The 17,125-nt window shown below is 35.6% G+C and overlaps 3 protein-coding genes and 1 long non-coding RNA gene across 5 annotated transcripts in view; all 4 read right to left on the bottom strand.

The window, feature by feature from the left end:
• Positions 1-760: 760 nt before the first annotated feature.
• Positions 761-1,691, bottom strand: LOC136410337 (interleukin enhancer-binding factor 2 homolog). The gene has a single exon (XM_066392458.1). It carries the CDS (start codon positions 1,650-1,652, stop codon positions 810-812), a length of 843 nt encoding a protein of 280 aa, XP_066248555.1. The 5' UTR covers positions 1,653-1,691; the 3' UTR covers positions 761-809.
• A 5,703-nt stretch (positions 1,692-7,394) lies between these two features.
• Positions 7,395-8,669, bottom strand: LOC136410342 (neutral alpha-glucosidase AB-like). Of its 2 annotated transcripts, none has more exons than XM_066392463.1 (4): positions 8,531-8,669; positions 8,264-8,476; positions 8,020-8,206; positions 7,395-7,960 (listed from the first exon to the last, which is right to left on the bottom strand). In XM_066392463.1, the coding sequence occupies exons 2-4, from the start codon at positions 8,416-8,418 to the stop codon at positions 7,763-7,765; spliced, it is 540 nt and encodes a 179-aa protein (XP_066248560.1). In that variant the 5' UTR covers positions 8,419-8,476; positions 8,531-8,669; the 3' UTR covers positions 7,395-7,762. The 2 variants fall into 2 exon arrangements, with proteins under 2 accessions (XP_066248560.1, XP_066248561.1); XM_066392464.1 differs by having other exon boundaries at positions 7,395-7,946.
• A 168-nt stretch (positions 8,670-8,837) lies between these two features.
• LOC136410347 (uncharacterized) lies at positions 8,838-11,660 on the bottom strand. The gene is made up of 3 exons (XR_010752228.1): positions 11,568-11,660; positions 11,431-11,514; positions 8,838-8,961 (listed from the first exon to the last, which is right to left on the bottom strand). It is a non-coding gene; the product is annotated as an uncharacterized lncRNA (long non-coding RNA).
• Positions 11,661-16,054: 4,394 nt separating this feature from the next.
• cpo (couch potato) overlaps positions 16,055-17,125 on the bottom strand; it is a 46,336-nt gene continuing 45,265 nt past the window's right edge. Inside the window, exon 8 of the mRNA XM_066392471.1 lies at positions 16,055-16,838. Coding sequence (XP_066248568.1) covers positions 16,514-16,838 — 325 coding nt within the window. The 3' untranslated portion in view covers positions 16,055-16,513. The remainder of the gene's footprint in view (positions 16,839-17,125) is intronic.

The following is a 17,125-nucleotide window of genomic DNA, read 5'->3' as shown; positions in this document are numbered from 1 at the left end:
CAAGTTATAGAAAACACTAGATTTCGATACTTAAATGCTAAGGTCAAGAACCATTTATCAAAACTTATTGGATGCGTATTGAGGCTATCTTTTATGTTCTTTCTACTCGATTTTTCCTTATTATTGAGTTTTGCTAAGTAGAGAAAACACTGCAACAAAAAGAAATTTTGGTTCTTTTCCTTGTACGTGATCGCTCGAGTAATCTTATTCTATCGGTCCTCCCTCCCAGTATAAAATCTGTGTATGCCTACCTCAGGGCAATCTTTTTAGGCCACCCAGAGCTAATGTTAACGACCCAATTTACTGAAATCGGGCAGATATGTCAGCGCAGTTTAACCCTTGCATGTAAATCTGAGAATTAGGGATGTATAGTATGTTTCAAATTTGTTAATAGTATCCACTAAATTGTCAACAACAATCGAGTTTTATGTTTAAATATTTACTTCCCTAAATCCCCAATTTAAATTCAAACTATCACTCACTATGGTCCCTGGTAAGTGATTATTATTTTAGATCAACTTTTAATCTCTGATTACCACTAATTTGTGACAAACTGTAAGTATTTGAAATGAATTTAAATTGATTATTTTTACTAGAAAAGTAGCTGAGCTAGAAGGTATTTTGTTGGTTATATGCAGGTTTATATGAAATAAAATGATTAAAATTGTATATCTTTTTTAATGAAATTTAAAAAATACAAAAAGTTACTGATTCAATTTATCTATATCGAGATTGAAAAACGCGATATACATAACAAACTTAAATTGAATTCACAAATTAACAAAAGGCAGTAAAGTAATCCGAAATATTTAAACCTCTAGGGTTTCCATACTTTCATCCCCTTCGCTGTCTTCCATTTCCTCGTCCTCATCTCCGTCCTTCTTCTCCGGTGGATTCTCATAAGCTTTGTCCAAAGGAGACACGACCACTCCATCCCATACAGACATTTCCTTAGCAATATTGTTGCTTCCCTCCATCCCCAGGATCTGCTTGTAGCCTCCATGAGATAAAACTCTCAATAAAGTTTGTGCAGTAAGGCAGCAAATGTCCTGTTGCTCCAAGGTTATAGCTGTATGTATCCTCAAGCTGACCCCTTCACAAGGATCAGTTATACCTGCAGATCCTGGCAAGAAAAGGCCCGCAGCTAACAGTTGAAAAACTCTGCGGAAAGCCACGTTGATAGGCAATGCCTGTCTGCTTGGATTATGCATGATGGTGAAATGAGCTAGGAGATCCAACATCCATGGCGTCAAAGACTCGAAACCTTCAAATCTAGATCTCACATCGCGTAGAAGACGTATGAGCACTTTAATTGAGGAATGATGCGCGTTCTCCTCAAACCACCTACTATGACGAATAGCTGCTAAATGGCTTAACATTATCTTTTGATCCAGATGAATCTCTGGGTCCAATTTGCGGATGTTATGGTATAAAGTGGTGACCAGCACTCTCACCCAAGCAAAAGCATTACGTATTTCGAGACAACGTTCATTTGTTGAGTGAGCCAGTTGCTCTCCTTTAAGGACAATTTCATTTTTCATTAAATTCTTCAAATCATCTCTCACTTTATTGCCTAGGGCTTCAACAGCCTCTTTTGTTGGCAGAGTTTTTAAGATCACAACTATATCAGCTACGTTGTGTCCAGTTACCATTGTGCCTTTCTTGAATGAACCCACTCGTCGTACTTCATCCAGTTGCTGAAAGAAACCCACTTGAAAATTCATAATAATCACAGCTTTATGGAGATTAATAGGGTAAGAAGAACGATTTTTATTTATTTTACGCCAACTGTTAATTATATGCAAAAATGATGAGAATAAAAAAAGTTTTAAAATTATGTGTAGTATTTAAAAAAAAGTTTTATCGAAATCGGCTATTGCAGAAAAAAGTTCTGAAAGAAATAAAATTAGGAGTTGCTGATTCCAGCCCTTCAGAAACGTGAATCACAGAACAAACACTACCAGAAAATAGAGTTGAACTAGCTGATAATGTGTACCAATATTGAAATTTCTAAGTGTTACCATTTTTTAGAAAAAAAAGAGAAATGATTATTTTCCGCCATTTTGAAACTCGAATATCTCGACAGGAAGGGCCCAAATTGAAAAATTTCATACGAAAGTTCCCCTCTAAAATGGCTGGTAGAATACCCTGTTAAAAGATTTGATCATCATTCCGGAACACCCTGTATAATAACATCATACAATAGAGCTTGGATTGACTGCAGACAGCCCATCAATATCGCTTTCAGCGTGATGATCATAAGAAACTACGAAATTTAGATGTCGTCACAAATTTTGCTGCTTTATGTAGCAACGAGAATATTGATATTGTCATTCGCCCGTCAAATGCAGATTAAATGACGGATGAAGAAGACCTTAACGATGACAATTTAAATTGCGCAGATTTACTTCGTGATGTTCTTGGTATGCTAGAAGTTTTTGTAAGACCTTCGAATAATGCAGAAGAAAATGAATCAAACTCGAATTCACAATAGGAGAATAACGGCAATGAGACCATTGCTGCTAAACGAATTCAACTTTTATTAGCAAAGAAACCAAAAAGCAGTTTATTGCGCATAAAGGACCCTAGCATTTTCCCACTAAATTAGCAAAAAATTGGAGGTAATTATAGTCGCTGACAGTCAATGTCTAATGGAGCATTTGAGAGAGCTGAGTTAGTTGCCGAAGAGTTGAAAAAGCCTTAGTCCAATTGAGAAATGGACTTATTATTTTTCACGAGACATTTAACAAAATACTACCTTACGTTTTTCACCAAGCAGAACAAGAGATCTAGGAATAGTACCAGCATTCTAGAAAGCATCCTGCAAAATTCCAACGGACACTTCCCCCAACAAATAACCAATCAATTTCGCTGCCGCTTATGTCAAGTACACATAAGAGGGTAATGTAAAAAATGTTTTGTTACTTTATGTATTGAAAAAGACTGTTTTGAAATGTTTCATAGCAAATAGAACCGAATATGCACAATGTACTCATATGAGTGCAGCTGTTTATTTTCGTTAAAATTTACTTTCTCGATTTTTATTTCACAAATGCGTGACCTGTATATGTGTTTCAACAAGTTTCAATAAAAGATAATTCGATGTTAAATCTAGTTATTGTTTGGGCGTTAATGGGTTAAATTGCCTTTAAAATTTGCATGTTTCGATAGTTATAAAAACAAAAAATTGAAATTCCGACGTTCATAGGTAGTTCATTTTTTAATATTTCCAAAAAGAGTTCTAAATAACTAAAAACTAAAATTCGATTACTACTCAAATATGCAACTTTGCACTGATTTAAAACAATAGAAACGTAAGAGGTGATGATGCCGCCATATTCTCTGATTTTACCGTCATGAGTTAAAGTCTCATTGGCCGAAATATCTACAAAAATTGTGAAAAACTGATGACAATGCTGTAAAAAATCACGACATATCATTACAGAATACATGCAAATATCACCGGTACTTTAATCATTGGCATCACTTCTCACAAAATAAGACTTATAAAATCGAAAGCTGTAAAAATTGGCAAAAATACCGTCAGAAAACATAGAAATGATATAAACACTTTAACCGAATCTAGCAGTCATCCTTCCGTTTGTGTTTAATTTTAAAAGATTCCTGTTTTTCTATAAATCAGGAGCAACACTGAGTCGCAAAACTGAAATTGGAAGATCTACTTCCGAGTTGCAAGATTCATATGAGTTTCATCTGACACTCGATGAGGTATATTTTTAAGCATTTTTTGAATATAACTTTAATAATCATAATTTTAGAACGGAAATGCCAATGGGAAGCTGTATTATGATGATTTTGAAAGTTTTGAGTATTTGAACAAAAAGTACGCCTATTATGCGTTAGCATATGATGGTGTTAATATAACTGCTCTGTGAGTAAAACAAGAATAATCATTAAAAAGGGAAAATTGCGCAACCGATTTGTTTCAGGTCGATTGATGAGGATGCTGACTCTTCTGGATTTAATCCGCTGGAAACTAATTCATTCTACGTTTACACAAATAATGGTAATAAAATCTCCATAATCAGAGAGGTTCAATTGCATAAATTTTTGTTTTTCAGGAGATGGCACTTACACCAAGGAGCAGTTTTCCACTAGTATTAAAATGTTGTAAGAGGGGGGTTTAATGAGTCAAATAAAAGAGTTTGAATATTGTCAGGAGTGTTTCTGTGGAAGGTAACACGAGATACATCAGCTTCAGATCTTAACACACAACATCTCCCAAAAATTTAATAAACGCGATTCATAGATGTTGAAATCGCGGTTATATAAACACAAAAAGCAGCTCCTATTACAAGAATATAGGCCCTTCTTTAAATGACAATAAATAATTATTTTTAATTTAAGAACTGATAACTTACCTTCACATTTGGAAAAAACTGGAAAAATAAACATAAAAATAACTTCTGAGTATCCAGTAACCTTTATTCTTGACATTTAAGCAGCCGTCGTCATCTATACGCGTAACTCTAAAGTTGCCGTTTGGCGGTTATTTTCATTATTATTAAGAGGGCCAGGGCTGCGCGCGCTCACTTTTCCAAATCTTCAATTGTTTCAAACATATTGTTTCAAACGCGTCCGATGTGTACGTCCTGTGGATTCTGCAGTTTTTTGGTAAATAATTATAGTTTTTTATGAATATTTTAAGTAAAGCTAGAGTATAATTAACGCCTATATGGGGGGAAAAATATGGATGATATAGATAAGTTATTTACCATTCTCGAAAAGGGAAAAAAACATATTTAAAATCGGTTGTAGGGGGCTTGATATGGTGACATTTCTTCAAATTTGACATCATTTACAACTGTCCGATTAAAAACATAATTTCTGTTTTTCATCTGTGTGTTTTATGGTTGGGCAAATGATACGTAACATTTGCAGGAGAATAATTTCCATGCACGCCATATATTTAAGGCAGGATATGCATCATATCAATTTCCGTAAGGATTATTCTTGGGATAACATTGTCAAAACTTTGATCTATTAAGTCTAAATAAAGCCAAGACCACGACTACGCCATCATGAATTTTTTTCAAATTTTAATTTGTTTCCAAATTGTTCATCGGCATTCAAGATATCACCCTTCTGGTTTTCGGCAAGTCTTTCTCCCTCTTAATTAATATTGTAACTGAAATGATTGTGTAGTAATGCCGGGATACAGAGAAAAACATGCAGATATTATACATACGTTGTTTACCATTCCCGAAATGGGGAAAAATACACGTGTTGAAAGGTCGGGCAGGGACTTCATTTAATAACGTTCCTCCGAATTTAATATAACTTATTTCGAATTAAAAGCAAAATTTCGGTATTTACCGATTATCTTTTATAGTTTATTTGAGTAACAGCATTGACATAAATTCAGCAATTTAGGGTGAAAATATCCCGAAATATGGCTCTTGAATATACTTTTCCTTTTTTTGAGGATATTTTCTTTGAAAAATGGTCCTTCAGTCATATTTATGTGGATATGTGTATATGTTGTACACCAAGTAATTCAAGAAGGTGGCTCGTCTTTATAACTTTGTTGTTTTTAAATTTAGAAAGTTGAAATTTGAAGGAAAGTTATTTGAGAATAGAGCCGATTGATTGACATTAACGACGCTTATGTAGCACTTCCGGTTTAGCCAGAAATGACCTCAACTTTCGATTTTTAAATGTAATGCCCTATACATTTTTTCTTTTTTTGAATCTAGAAGTCATTTGTGTTTAAAAATATGTCATTAAAAAAAAAATTTTTTTGTGGTTTTTTATATCAAGCTACGCCACTAAGGTATACGTATTAGGTACAATTTTAGATCAAAATTATGGGGGAAAATACTAATTTGTCATTTTACTTAGTACTTTTTCTTCTATAAGCAATTTAAATGATTAATCTTTAATTAATGGGAACAACTGTTTTTCGGTATTTAAAAAATGTATAGGGAATTACATTTAAATATCGAAAGCTGAGGTCATTTTCGGTTAAACTGGAAATGCTAGATAAACGTCATTAATGTAAATCAATCGGCTCTATTCTCATATAACTTCCCTCCAAATTTCAACTTTCTAAGTTTAAAAACAAAAAAGTTATAAGGGCGAGCCACCTTCTTGAATCACCTGGTATACCACGTATGTGGATATACTAAACTGATCTTTGTTAGCTTAATGCATTTTTACATAATATGTTAGTTTTGTCGATAAATGATGGAGTCTTATGTATGTATCTTTTAATTATCAAGTCATTCTATCGAGTAGGTGCCATTACCTGTAATGAGTAATTGGAAAGAATTTATTTAATTGTGTAAATAGAGTACCAATAATTAATACCGTTATTGATGTACAATGATTATTGAATCGACGTCAAATGTAGATCCGGATAGATCAATGTCGTCATCCACTAACCTGTTAATATTACAGAACAATGTTAGGAAAATGTTGAAAATATTTTTGTATATTTTTTAACAGAATGTTCGTATTTTTTATTTAAATATCCGATAAGCATCAATGAGAGCCACAAACACCTGCTACAAAGATACGTCGTACGCAGTAAACTAACAAAGATAATATCGACAGGGATTGTATACCACTGGCCCCCTTGGTACACATTATTGGTTTCCCCAATTATTTGAAACCAATAGTCGTTTTCTCCAGGCAAATACACCCTCAGACTAGTTGCATTCGAGAAGTATACATTGGCAACAAGTATGTCAGAACCTGAAAAGGACATCAGTAAAAACGCTACTCAATGAAATTGGTAAGTACAATATCTACCAATCAGGAATTCATCATTAATATCCAACGTCACCTCATATTCAGGATAATGATAGAAAAGTCCTCATATTATCAGATTTCCAATGATGACGTGTTGGTAGAATTGAGTGTACCAATATGGAAGATGTTGATATCTGAGCTTGATAAACTGCCCAATAAGTTTTCGTGTTTCATCGGAAAATGTCCATGGTTCTCTTGGTTCAATGGTTTCATCCCCATGGGTTCTGAAGAATCTAATCCGTGCTCCCGTCTATATACTAATTCAAAACTGAGAAGTAAAGGCTTATCAACATTATTAAAATTACCTGATACTATCGAGTGGCTAATTCCTCAGTAGCGTTTTCTAAAAACCCAGGAATATCTCCACTATAAAACACAATTCTTGCCATATTAGAAGAGATAGTCATCGGGACCAAACTGCGCAGGAAATCGAAAGAACCTCCAGTATCTCCGGCCCAATTCGCTGTGTATCTTTGAGAACCCGCGAAGACTGACCGTGATAAAATGAAAGGACGCAGTTTTCCTTCGTCTCACTCCATTACCCCTTGATGAGTGGCCATTACCTAATAATAAGTGTCAATTATAACATAGCGAAGGAACTTTGGATAATTTTTCAATCAACATGGGTAAGGGCATACATGTGCACATCCCCATGAGTTGCATTTCCATACTGGATTTTGTCGTATGGAATACTTCTCTCCTCTGCCACGTTAAATGTAATAGGTTCGTTCATGTCATTCCAAATCCAGCTAAAGATGGAGTAGACAGGAAATTGTTGTATGAATGAAGCTTTGCGTAATAATCTCTTGCATCTGGGTTGAGAAAATCGATCCAACTGGCATCACCCGGCCAACAAGAGCTCACGTAATTGCTCCCATCCTCGTTGGAAATAAAGTAACTTCCATATAGGCAGGCCTCATAAATCGGATAATCATCGTCTACTTTAATATGAGGGTTGGATACTACAACCATTCTTCTGTTAGCATTTTCATCCAGTCGAGAAGACCTTTAGAGTCCGGAAGCCAGTAAGGTTCGAAATGAACCACCTGTAGCCTATTGTATAGTCCAAATCCATCCAGACAGCATCCAGAGGAATATTGTATTTATCGTAATTTTCTATGATATTCTTAACGTCCTCTTCACTCTTATAACCCCATCTGCTTTGATGATAGCTGAAAGTTAAGAGCTAATAGAGATTTAATTAGAAAAAAAGGTTTTGGTGATGAGTTGATAATTCAAACTTACTTGAGCTAAATGTACTTTTCCAGTCAGATCTGTGTACTGCCTCACTGCATCCGGCAAAGTTGGTCCTGTAAGCAGGAAAATGTCAAGAACGCCGCTGTAAACCATGAAATATGCGGATTGATCTTCAGTATTGATATCAATCCACATTTCTGCAGCATTATGAAAAAACAGTCCTGAAGTTATGTTTCTGTAGAGGGAAATTAATGAGTGCACTGAAAAATGTAAGAATTAAAGATTATCTTACCCGAATGCATACATAAGAGGTACAGCCCCGTAACAAGATTTTGTAGAGTTCATGGCGTAATTTCCGTAGTCTACAGTTTTGAATCTATAGGGGTCTCTTTTGAAGTCTGTAGTGTGGAAGAGACTAACAATGGAGCTGCGCTCGTGAAGCCCCATTAATCGCTTTTACGTCATTGAATTTGACTGAGAAGGTAAAAACTTGGCTCTCATTTGTCTAAAACCGAAAAAGAACCAAAAAAATACTCGAATAAGTTTTATCTAAAAATACGTTTTCCATAATCAACCGACTTCCATCAAAAACGCTTTGCAGCTCATCATTATGAAATACTTCAATTTGCAACGGATCCAACTGTACTTTGACGCTATTTCCTTTTCCGTCTGACGCAACCACTGAAGAGTTATCTGATGATGTTACAGTTAAGCTAAATTAATTTCTGTGAGATTTATGTACAATTTCTTCGATTTATTAAAGATCTTACGGGTTTATCACGGGGTCTTTTTCCAGTGAATACAATAGATGATATCTGTGCAAATCAGGCTCTTCAATAGTTATCCGTACAGTGTTATTTTCCACTCCTCGGATAATGAGCAGCAGTTCATTTCCAACTTCATTTTTCAGCTGAAATTTAAGGACTTCGTCTGAGGATTGTAACTCTGCCTTATAATTTTCGATAGATTCGGAAAATTTGGTGCGGAAATCTGCAAATAAAAAGATTCTGGGCTATTTTGAGTTTTACTCTTATTGGCGCAGAAATCTGAAATGAAATATTTCCCAAGTGGCACAAAGAATTTTTTTTTAATGTTAAGATTTTATTTAGGTTAATTGCTATAACTGGTCAAATAGAAAGTTATATATGCCCTTTTTACTCAAAGAAAATACTAGGTGTTTGAAAAAATAGATGGTTAAAATTTTGTACGTCCGGAGCACATAGGTAATTAAATATTAAAATGATTTTGAATTATATTTATTTTTAAAATTAGACAAGATTAAATATATGAAAAAAGTAAAGAATTTTTAAATATAGAACCTTTGGAAATAGTCTTTTTTGCTGTCCAAGGAAAGTTCGTCGAACTAGTTTTGTCTTTGTACTGCATAAACCACATCTCCCGATTTCACGTTGTGGCTGATAGGCAGCAAAAGTTAATCTTATTTGTTCGGGTACATATGGTTTTGTGCTTTTTAGTAATCTGAACCACCGAACCAAAATCAGTTTTTTTTTAGCATGACATTATAGAAGGTGCAATAAGGTGTTTATAATGGATCTTCTAAAATCTTTTGAACTCATTCTTTCGCCTATATTCAGTTGCAAGTAAATGCAGTGCATTTATAACAGCAGCATCCATAATATAAGAAAATATGCGATGCCACCATTTTTGTTTTGCCTATTAATTTTGTAGCTTGCTAACAGCTGATCAAATTTATCCACACAATTCATGTTGGCATTGTAATCAGGGCTCTCGGACATGGCACTAATACGACGGTTCCATCTCTTTTCTTGCGCTTCACTTCCATGCAATCGTCCGGCTTATGATAATTAGATAACAAATTGCACAGACCGCTCGTCTGTCATTTTATGGCTAGTAATTTAGAGCTACCAATGTACCATTGAAATTCGCCTCATTTCAGTTGTTTGTCGGGTTTGAACTTTGGCATATATTTTCGGCTAGAATTTACTGTTCTTACCGCATATATAATTTTTTGTGCTGGAGTTCCTGCATGAGCTCTATGTTGTTGAAAAAATTGTCAAAGAAGAGCTCTTGTGCCTTTCTTATTTTCGTCAGTAGATTTTCCCACATAGATATCAAATTTTAAACAATAATCAGATTTATCACAAAGCATCCAAAATTTATATCCCTTTTTAACGGGCTTTTTTGGCAAATATTGCTTCATCGCACTTTCGCATTTAAATTTGATCATCGATTCATTTAGAGCAAATATTTCACTCGGCAATAAAAACTCTAGAAACGATTTTATAAGTACATCCAACATTGGTCTTACCTTGTAAAGATGGTCAAATTGCTGCGAGTGGCGATTAGGCATTGCTGAGTTGTTATTCAGATGTAGGTGACCAAGTAACGATCAAAAGCTCTTCTGCATTATAATGGCGTTGATATACCTAATGTGAAGACCTGAAGCTGTCAACCAATAATTCTTATAACTTGATGAACGCTTGATATCCATTAACAAATTTATGTCTAAAAAGACAGTTATCTCCTCATTCGTAGTTCTGCTATAAATCTTTCCAGTATACATATGTTCCTGTTCCGCATATAGATTAATTTGAAACGTTACATGGCTCACGAGAGCTTCATCAAAGAAAAGACGGAATAACGAAAAAGGATTTTGTTTTTCAGTTGTTATTTTCTCGGGTATTCTGCTTATATCAGTGAATGGCGGGGGCGTATTAGACATTTCTGGGTGATCTCAAGCGGGAAGCACATTACAAGAAAGCGGTGTTTTCTTAAGTTTAGCTTGAAACATTGCCATTGTTTCATTTTCGGAATCACTATCGTTATCGCTTATTTCTGATAGTTCCATGTTATCAGTACCATTATCTTCAAGATCTTCTGTTTTCGAAGCTGATTCATCGCTTGGTGGAGGCAATTCAGTGTCTACGTCATCATTATAAACTTCATTCCATAAATCGTCTTCCGTCATCCCCTCTAAACGAAAATTCAATTCAGCATCTTCAAATATGTTTCTAAACCGAGTAAACGTGTTCATGGAGCGGTGGTTTGCAACATGAATTGCACTTTCAAAATCTCTTTGCTTGTATTCTATTCTCATAATTTTAAAAACTGCAGATGATACTTATGTGTAGATTCCCAATGTTCAATTTTTCTGTCGAATGTAACAAGTTTCGACTGTATTGGTTGTAAAAAACGATTATTTTCTACATAAAAAAACACACATGTACTTAATAGATAATTATCTAAATAACTTTTGCCCTTAGGTGGATACACCAGTTATGACAAGTTTTTAGCGTTCACTACCACCCAATGGACGGTCTAATAAGCGTGGATTATAATTTGAGCAGTTGTAACAGTAGGAATGATTTTGCATATGTAATTTAAAATTTGATCCACCGCCGTTTTAATGACTGAAAAATGGTGATCCATTTTGTCGACCCTGATCGCGATAAGAGGTAACAAATTGCGAATACTTACGAGCAGACTCGTCTCATTGAACATGAGGCCGGGTACTCATCTTCTTGCACTGCAATGACGGCTGCAATTAAGACAAAGACTGAGCTAAAATTTTTGTATAATAAAGAGGGAAATAGGGATAAATTGAAGCGAAAAACCTTTGAAGAGATTTCCACATTGTTCTGTAAATCCAGTCTCATTCACTAAATCCTTAATAGTAGTTCCTGGATCTTAATGAAAGGAATATATAGTTAAGTGGTGGGAAAACACAAGATTGTAGATAATAATCGAGGACTTCGGTATGTTGGTTTTAGCTAGCTATTTGGTATTTTGTGACTGCATTTTTATAAATGTTTATTAAGCGAAAAAATGACAGAAAATACTAGATTTCGATGATTAAGTGCTAAGATCACGAACCACTCATCAAAACTTATTATTGGATGTGTATTGAGGCTATCTTTTATGTGCTTTCTACTCGATTTTTCCTGTTTATTGGGTTTTGTTAAGTGGAGCAAACACTCCAACTGAGAGAAATTTTGGTCCTTTTTCTTGCATGTGATCACTCGAGTAATCTGGTTCTATATCTGGTCTATTGGGTTTTTCTTGGTAACAACAAGTGCTCCTCTGTTTAATCGCTACATTAAACGATACAGAACAGGGGCGGATATATCCGGTTTTGTTTATCGACGTGAGAAAGAGAAAGATGAACGGATACCGTGAGTTCCAGCGCCCCCTGGTCGACAATACGTTTAGGCCAGATGGGCGAAGGGCGAACAAATAATTCAAAAACTTGTTTTTGCAGAACTTGAGGTTTTTTTGAAAAATAAAGCCCAATTTAATTTTTAATACATATTTATTTCCCATCTTTTGGACCCTATACATTTTATAGCTAAGTACATTGTCAGGTAATACAATCTTTGTATTTTTACTTTTTTTTTGGAATGCTTTTCTGTATGTTTTACCATAATCATCAGGGCAAGATGGTGGGGGTGAGTAGTAGGTAATACCACGCTTAATCTGACTAGTATCATAATTATTACTTCTTGATGCTGCCTCTGACCGATTCGGTTATGACGCCGGATCATCAGGGCAACAGCAGACACCCAGAGTAGTAGAACTTGTATTTTTTTATTTATTATATAATTCTAATTCCAACAAATTTATCCGACACGATTTTACAATAGTTTAAACTAATATTTTATTACTCTATAGTACTGTTCAAATATTATTACAATAAAGATATGCGTTCCCTGGTCGATTAACAGGTAATCTAAGGCTATAGGTTGGAATTTGCTATTTTCAAAATTCACTGATGAATTCAAAAATAGCAGCTGGGTACAAGTACATTGCTACGCAGCAATAGAGAAATCATAATCATTACAAGGCTTCTATTAGGGAACAGCCCCCACTCTCTGGTTCAAAATTGACTTTTCTGTTATTAAAGAACGCAGAGAATGAAGACACGTTGTAAATATACTCAGCGCAGATACTGTACTCTCCTACTTTGTAAATCCTTAAATATTATCAAATTTTCATCGTTAATGCTAAACTTTAAGATGTCACTTGACAAGGGGCACAGATCATGATATGTTTGGAAAGTGTTCTCCTTTTACTAAATATTACCCTATTACCTAAAGCAGAGAAGGCGATTGTGGCTAGTTCATATAACGTTGATAATTTATCACATATTCGTGTCGCTCCTGTAGATGAAACTAATGCGACCACTGTTCCTCCTTTATTAAGAACTAACAACCACTCACAAGTTCCATTATAACACATAACAGAGTTACAAGACGACATCTAAGGGTCGGATTGCATAATGTATAACAAGTATTTAAATTTTTAATAATTAATTTAAGCTGATATGTTTTATGTAGTCCCCGTAATGTCAGGATCTCCAGTGGAGGTTTAGACTGTGACCCGCACCCACCTCACCGAGACTCGTGCACTTAATATACGGCACGAGTCACATTCACGTTCATGTCTGGTTGACATAGAGTTTTATGGACGGAAATATTACGCAGAACGGTCATTTTGCCCTTTGAGTACGTTATTTCTATCAAGACTTTAAGTGAGGTAATGGTTGCAATAAACCACGTGAGGGTTGAAGTAAAGTGGGATATTATTGTACAGAGTTTTTCATTAAAAGAGTGTGCCTCAGGAACTGAAAATGGTGAAAGTTTGAAACGAAAGTCTTGTTAAAGAATATGGCCAAGAGAAGTACTGTAAAAATATTTTCATTTTTCTTTATTGGTTGGGAATAGAGTGCGACAGCAACATAACTCTTGCGCATGTTTATTTTGTTTGTAAGTAAATTACAGTGGACTGAATTCCCAGAAAAATTTCATTCTCGACAAATTCTCTATAGGAAAATTAATCATTATTTGCTTAAATTTGTAAAACAAATCATAATACTAAACCCTCAAATACAATAAAACGTTTAAACATATTTGAGTTTTTTGAAAAAATAATTAAAAGCACGTGATTTTCATCTAAAAATTAGATTTGATTACGGACCACTTGTCACAATGGCCCACCACTGGTTTCACATTATCGGGTTTCTGCTGCTGTGCCCTCTAAATTTCTGATATGATGAGAGTTTTTGCATTGTAACTATACAAGGTGATTAAAAAAAAACACTAAAATCGAAAACCCTCTGGAGTCATTTTAAACGCGAAGCTAAGACCCGAACAATACCGTAAAACTGACACCATTTGTAAAAATGAAATCCAAATATCCCTCCACGTGTCTTGTCACCAAATTCTCATGCAAAGGCAACCATTTTTGACGACTGAAAAGCCAAAAATTAAGGGCAAAATCATCCGCATTTATCTGCATTTCAGGCCCCCTCCCCCCGAGGGCCAAGACCCGACCCAAATCTAATTGACTTTGTCAAAAATTGAGAATCCCTTATTTGCGCGGTCTTGGACCCTCCGAAGGGAACGATAAATATACCTACTTTAATGATAGTATTATATCACATAAATTCACACGAAAAGCACTACGACACTAGGATATTGAATAAAATCTACTTTAAAAAGTTGTGGAAATGAAGTCGCGAAAATGCCGCCGCTGGACTACAGTGGCGGCTTTTTCGGTCAGCAGTAACAGTAAAAAATTATAAAATTATTATATAAAAATAATTGAATGTTAATTCTTGTAGAACGGTTAATTAAAATTAATAAGAATATATTAAGTTCATCTATTTAAATTTAAACTTTGGTTAATCCTCATGCATCCATATATGCATTGCGCCCATATAGGGATGCACAGGCCAGTACTAAGGTACAGCAACAGCAACGTTCTGCCCTTCTATTAGCTATTATACTCTAATCTATAGATTTCATGCATGTTTAACTTGCAAGATAACAAATGCTCGTATTTAGTCACTACAAAATATAATAATTATTAGATACGAAGCAAAAAGCCCTTATCATCGAGAAGTACTAATAAGTTGAAGCTTTAAAATTTAGCCTATATCATGTTGTCATCACCGATGTCGAGGAATAGATAGATTTTAAAATATGTTTTATATATTATGTATAGTAATGTAAGAGAGGAATTTATCATTATTAAATTTTAATTGATATGTTTTAATTGGACAAGTCCTCCGTGATTGCGTGGTTTGAAAGAGGAACTGAACCACAACGTTTCTATCGTAAAATCATTAGGATCTTCGTCGCAGGTAAAAAAACTAGAATATAAGGGGCACTTGGGTAAATTACAATTTACAGCTTAAGTAACCTAATTTACAATTTTATCCATTATTAAAGATATTTTTAATAAGGCACAGGCCGATTTCCATATTGCTCGAGTGCATTCATCTCTTTAACGGAATAATTAAAGAGATGCAGAATTTATGGAAAAACCCTGTACAAATCTAATCATAAGAATTTACTAAAATTAGTAAAAAATCGCTAGACTAGAAGATCCTAATGTGCCTGAACACAAAGTCGTCAAGATCCCGAATTGCTATAAAATGGACGTTTACATTAAATATATTGACAATATTCAGTTTCCGCTATTGCAGTGAAACAAACTTTCGAAAGAAGCTTCCTCAAGAGACTCTAAGAATTCCTAACACTAACAAAATTTAAATCTAAAACTTAAAATTTAGGGCACCTTTGGTTTAGCTTATCCTTTCAACTACGATAAGAGAGATAAAACGGGACCTCCCCTAAAACGGTTAATAATCTTTGGTGGGGAACGGTCCCCTTTACAGGGGAATTACCTAAAAAATCCGGGATATTTTTATGTCTAGCGAGAGATAAGATTAAGACATTTTTGTTTTGTAAACGATAAAGCTCCCAGTTGCCACTTTTTAGCATCGTCCGGCCAATATCATCCCCTTCTGTCAAGTGCTGAGGGACATGTACGAGTTAAGATTGTCCATTTTCTTCTCCTTTTGTTCCCTGGAAGATCGGAAAATGATCAGAGTGCGTATTAGCGGGGTCTGCCTGTTGCAAAAATACCAAAACCCCCCTCGAGGAATTTTTCTTTCTTTAAAAGATCCAAACTGCATCGTTCTCTAGAGCGATGAACGGAGGGATTTTTCCAATATGCATCATAAATACGTTATTTAAAAAATATTCGTACAACGCCACTGAGTGTTGATAAGAGAAAACCTCTGCCTGCTCCCTTCAATTTGGGAAAATTTCAGTCTGATTGGATGATAAGAGAATAGGGTGCAAGGATGGCATAAATTGCAGATTAAAACGCATACAGCGTATCTTTTCATTGATAAAAACAGTAAGCTGGCAACGGGGCGGCATCCCGGAAAAATCGGCCGCATTCTAGAACGTTCTAGACCGCCTGAAAATTGCCTGCGCCATAAAACAGCAGCTCAGAATATTTAATGCTTGACGTAACATGTTTATTTTCTTATCAATTTTCCCTGTTTTAGCCATAATCCATCTATCAACCAGCTGATATAAATATTCTTTAAGCCGTAATCTAGACAGATCGATGTTTTGACACAATTCCTTTCGGAAAATGCACCATTATGTATCCTTTGTCCTAAATCTTTCACCCATTACTACCAACATAAAGAACAGAAAACAGTGCTGGTGCACGGTGATGGAAAATGATTAATAACAACATGCAGCTACGCAAAATGGCGATTTCGATGAAAATGGCTCTTGTGTTTGAACAATCGCAATCGCCATCTTGTAAGAAGAAGTGTTAAAAGGACACCGACCTCAGCGGCCGTCGCCATCTTGCTCCTGGCGTACTCAATTCGGATTGGTCCGCGATCGGAGGAGAGAAGAAACGAGCCCTGCAGCTGCGCCATCACGCGAGTGGCGCCCCCTACGTCGCGGTATTCGACGAAGGCCACAGGGGAACCAGTGGCAGCCGCGACGGTACCGCCGGCAACCGCGCCGTTCTGTTGCTTGTTGGCGTGCACGCGCAGGCGACAGAAGCCGGGGAAGCTGTGCAAGAATAACCTGATGGTGCTCAGCTGCTTTGGTGGTGATTGGGGAAGCGGCAGCTGTTCCAGTGACGTTGCTGATTTTTGGTTCAACAACGTCACCGAAGAATTTGTTGTACTGGGTGGTCAAATAAAAATTGCCAGGGAGAAGAGGGGAGATGATAGCGCTGTAAAGTGTCAATAAAGCCAGCAACAGATCGTCACTTCATATGTCATTTTGTGTCAGTTGTTGTGTTTATCCCCCAGGGGGCGCCTCCATTTTTTGAAGTTATCGAGATTTGAGGAACT

This window comes from Euwallacea similis, chromosome 8 (genome assembly GCF_039881205.1).
Source record: "Euwallacea similis isolate ESF13 chromosome 8, ESF131.1, whole genome shotgun sequence".
Classification (NCBI taxonomy): domain Eukaryota; kingdom Metazoa; phylum Arthropoda; class Insecta; order Coleoptera; family Curculionidae; genus Euwallacea; species Euwallacea similis.
Note: the sequence above shows the minus strand (reverse complement) of the source record. Positions and strands in the feature narration are given on the sequence as shown.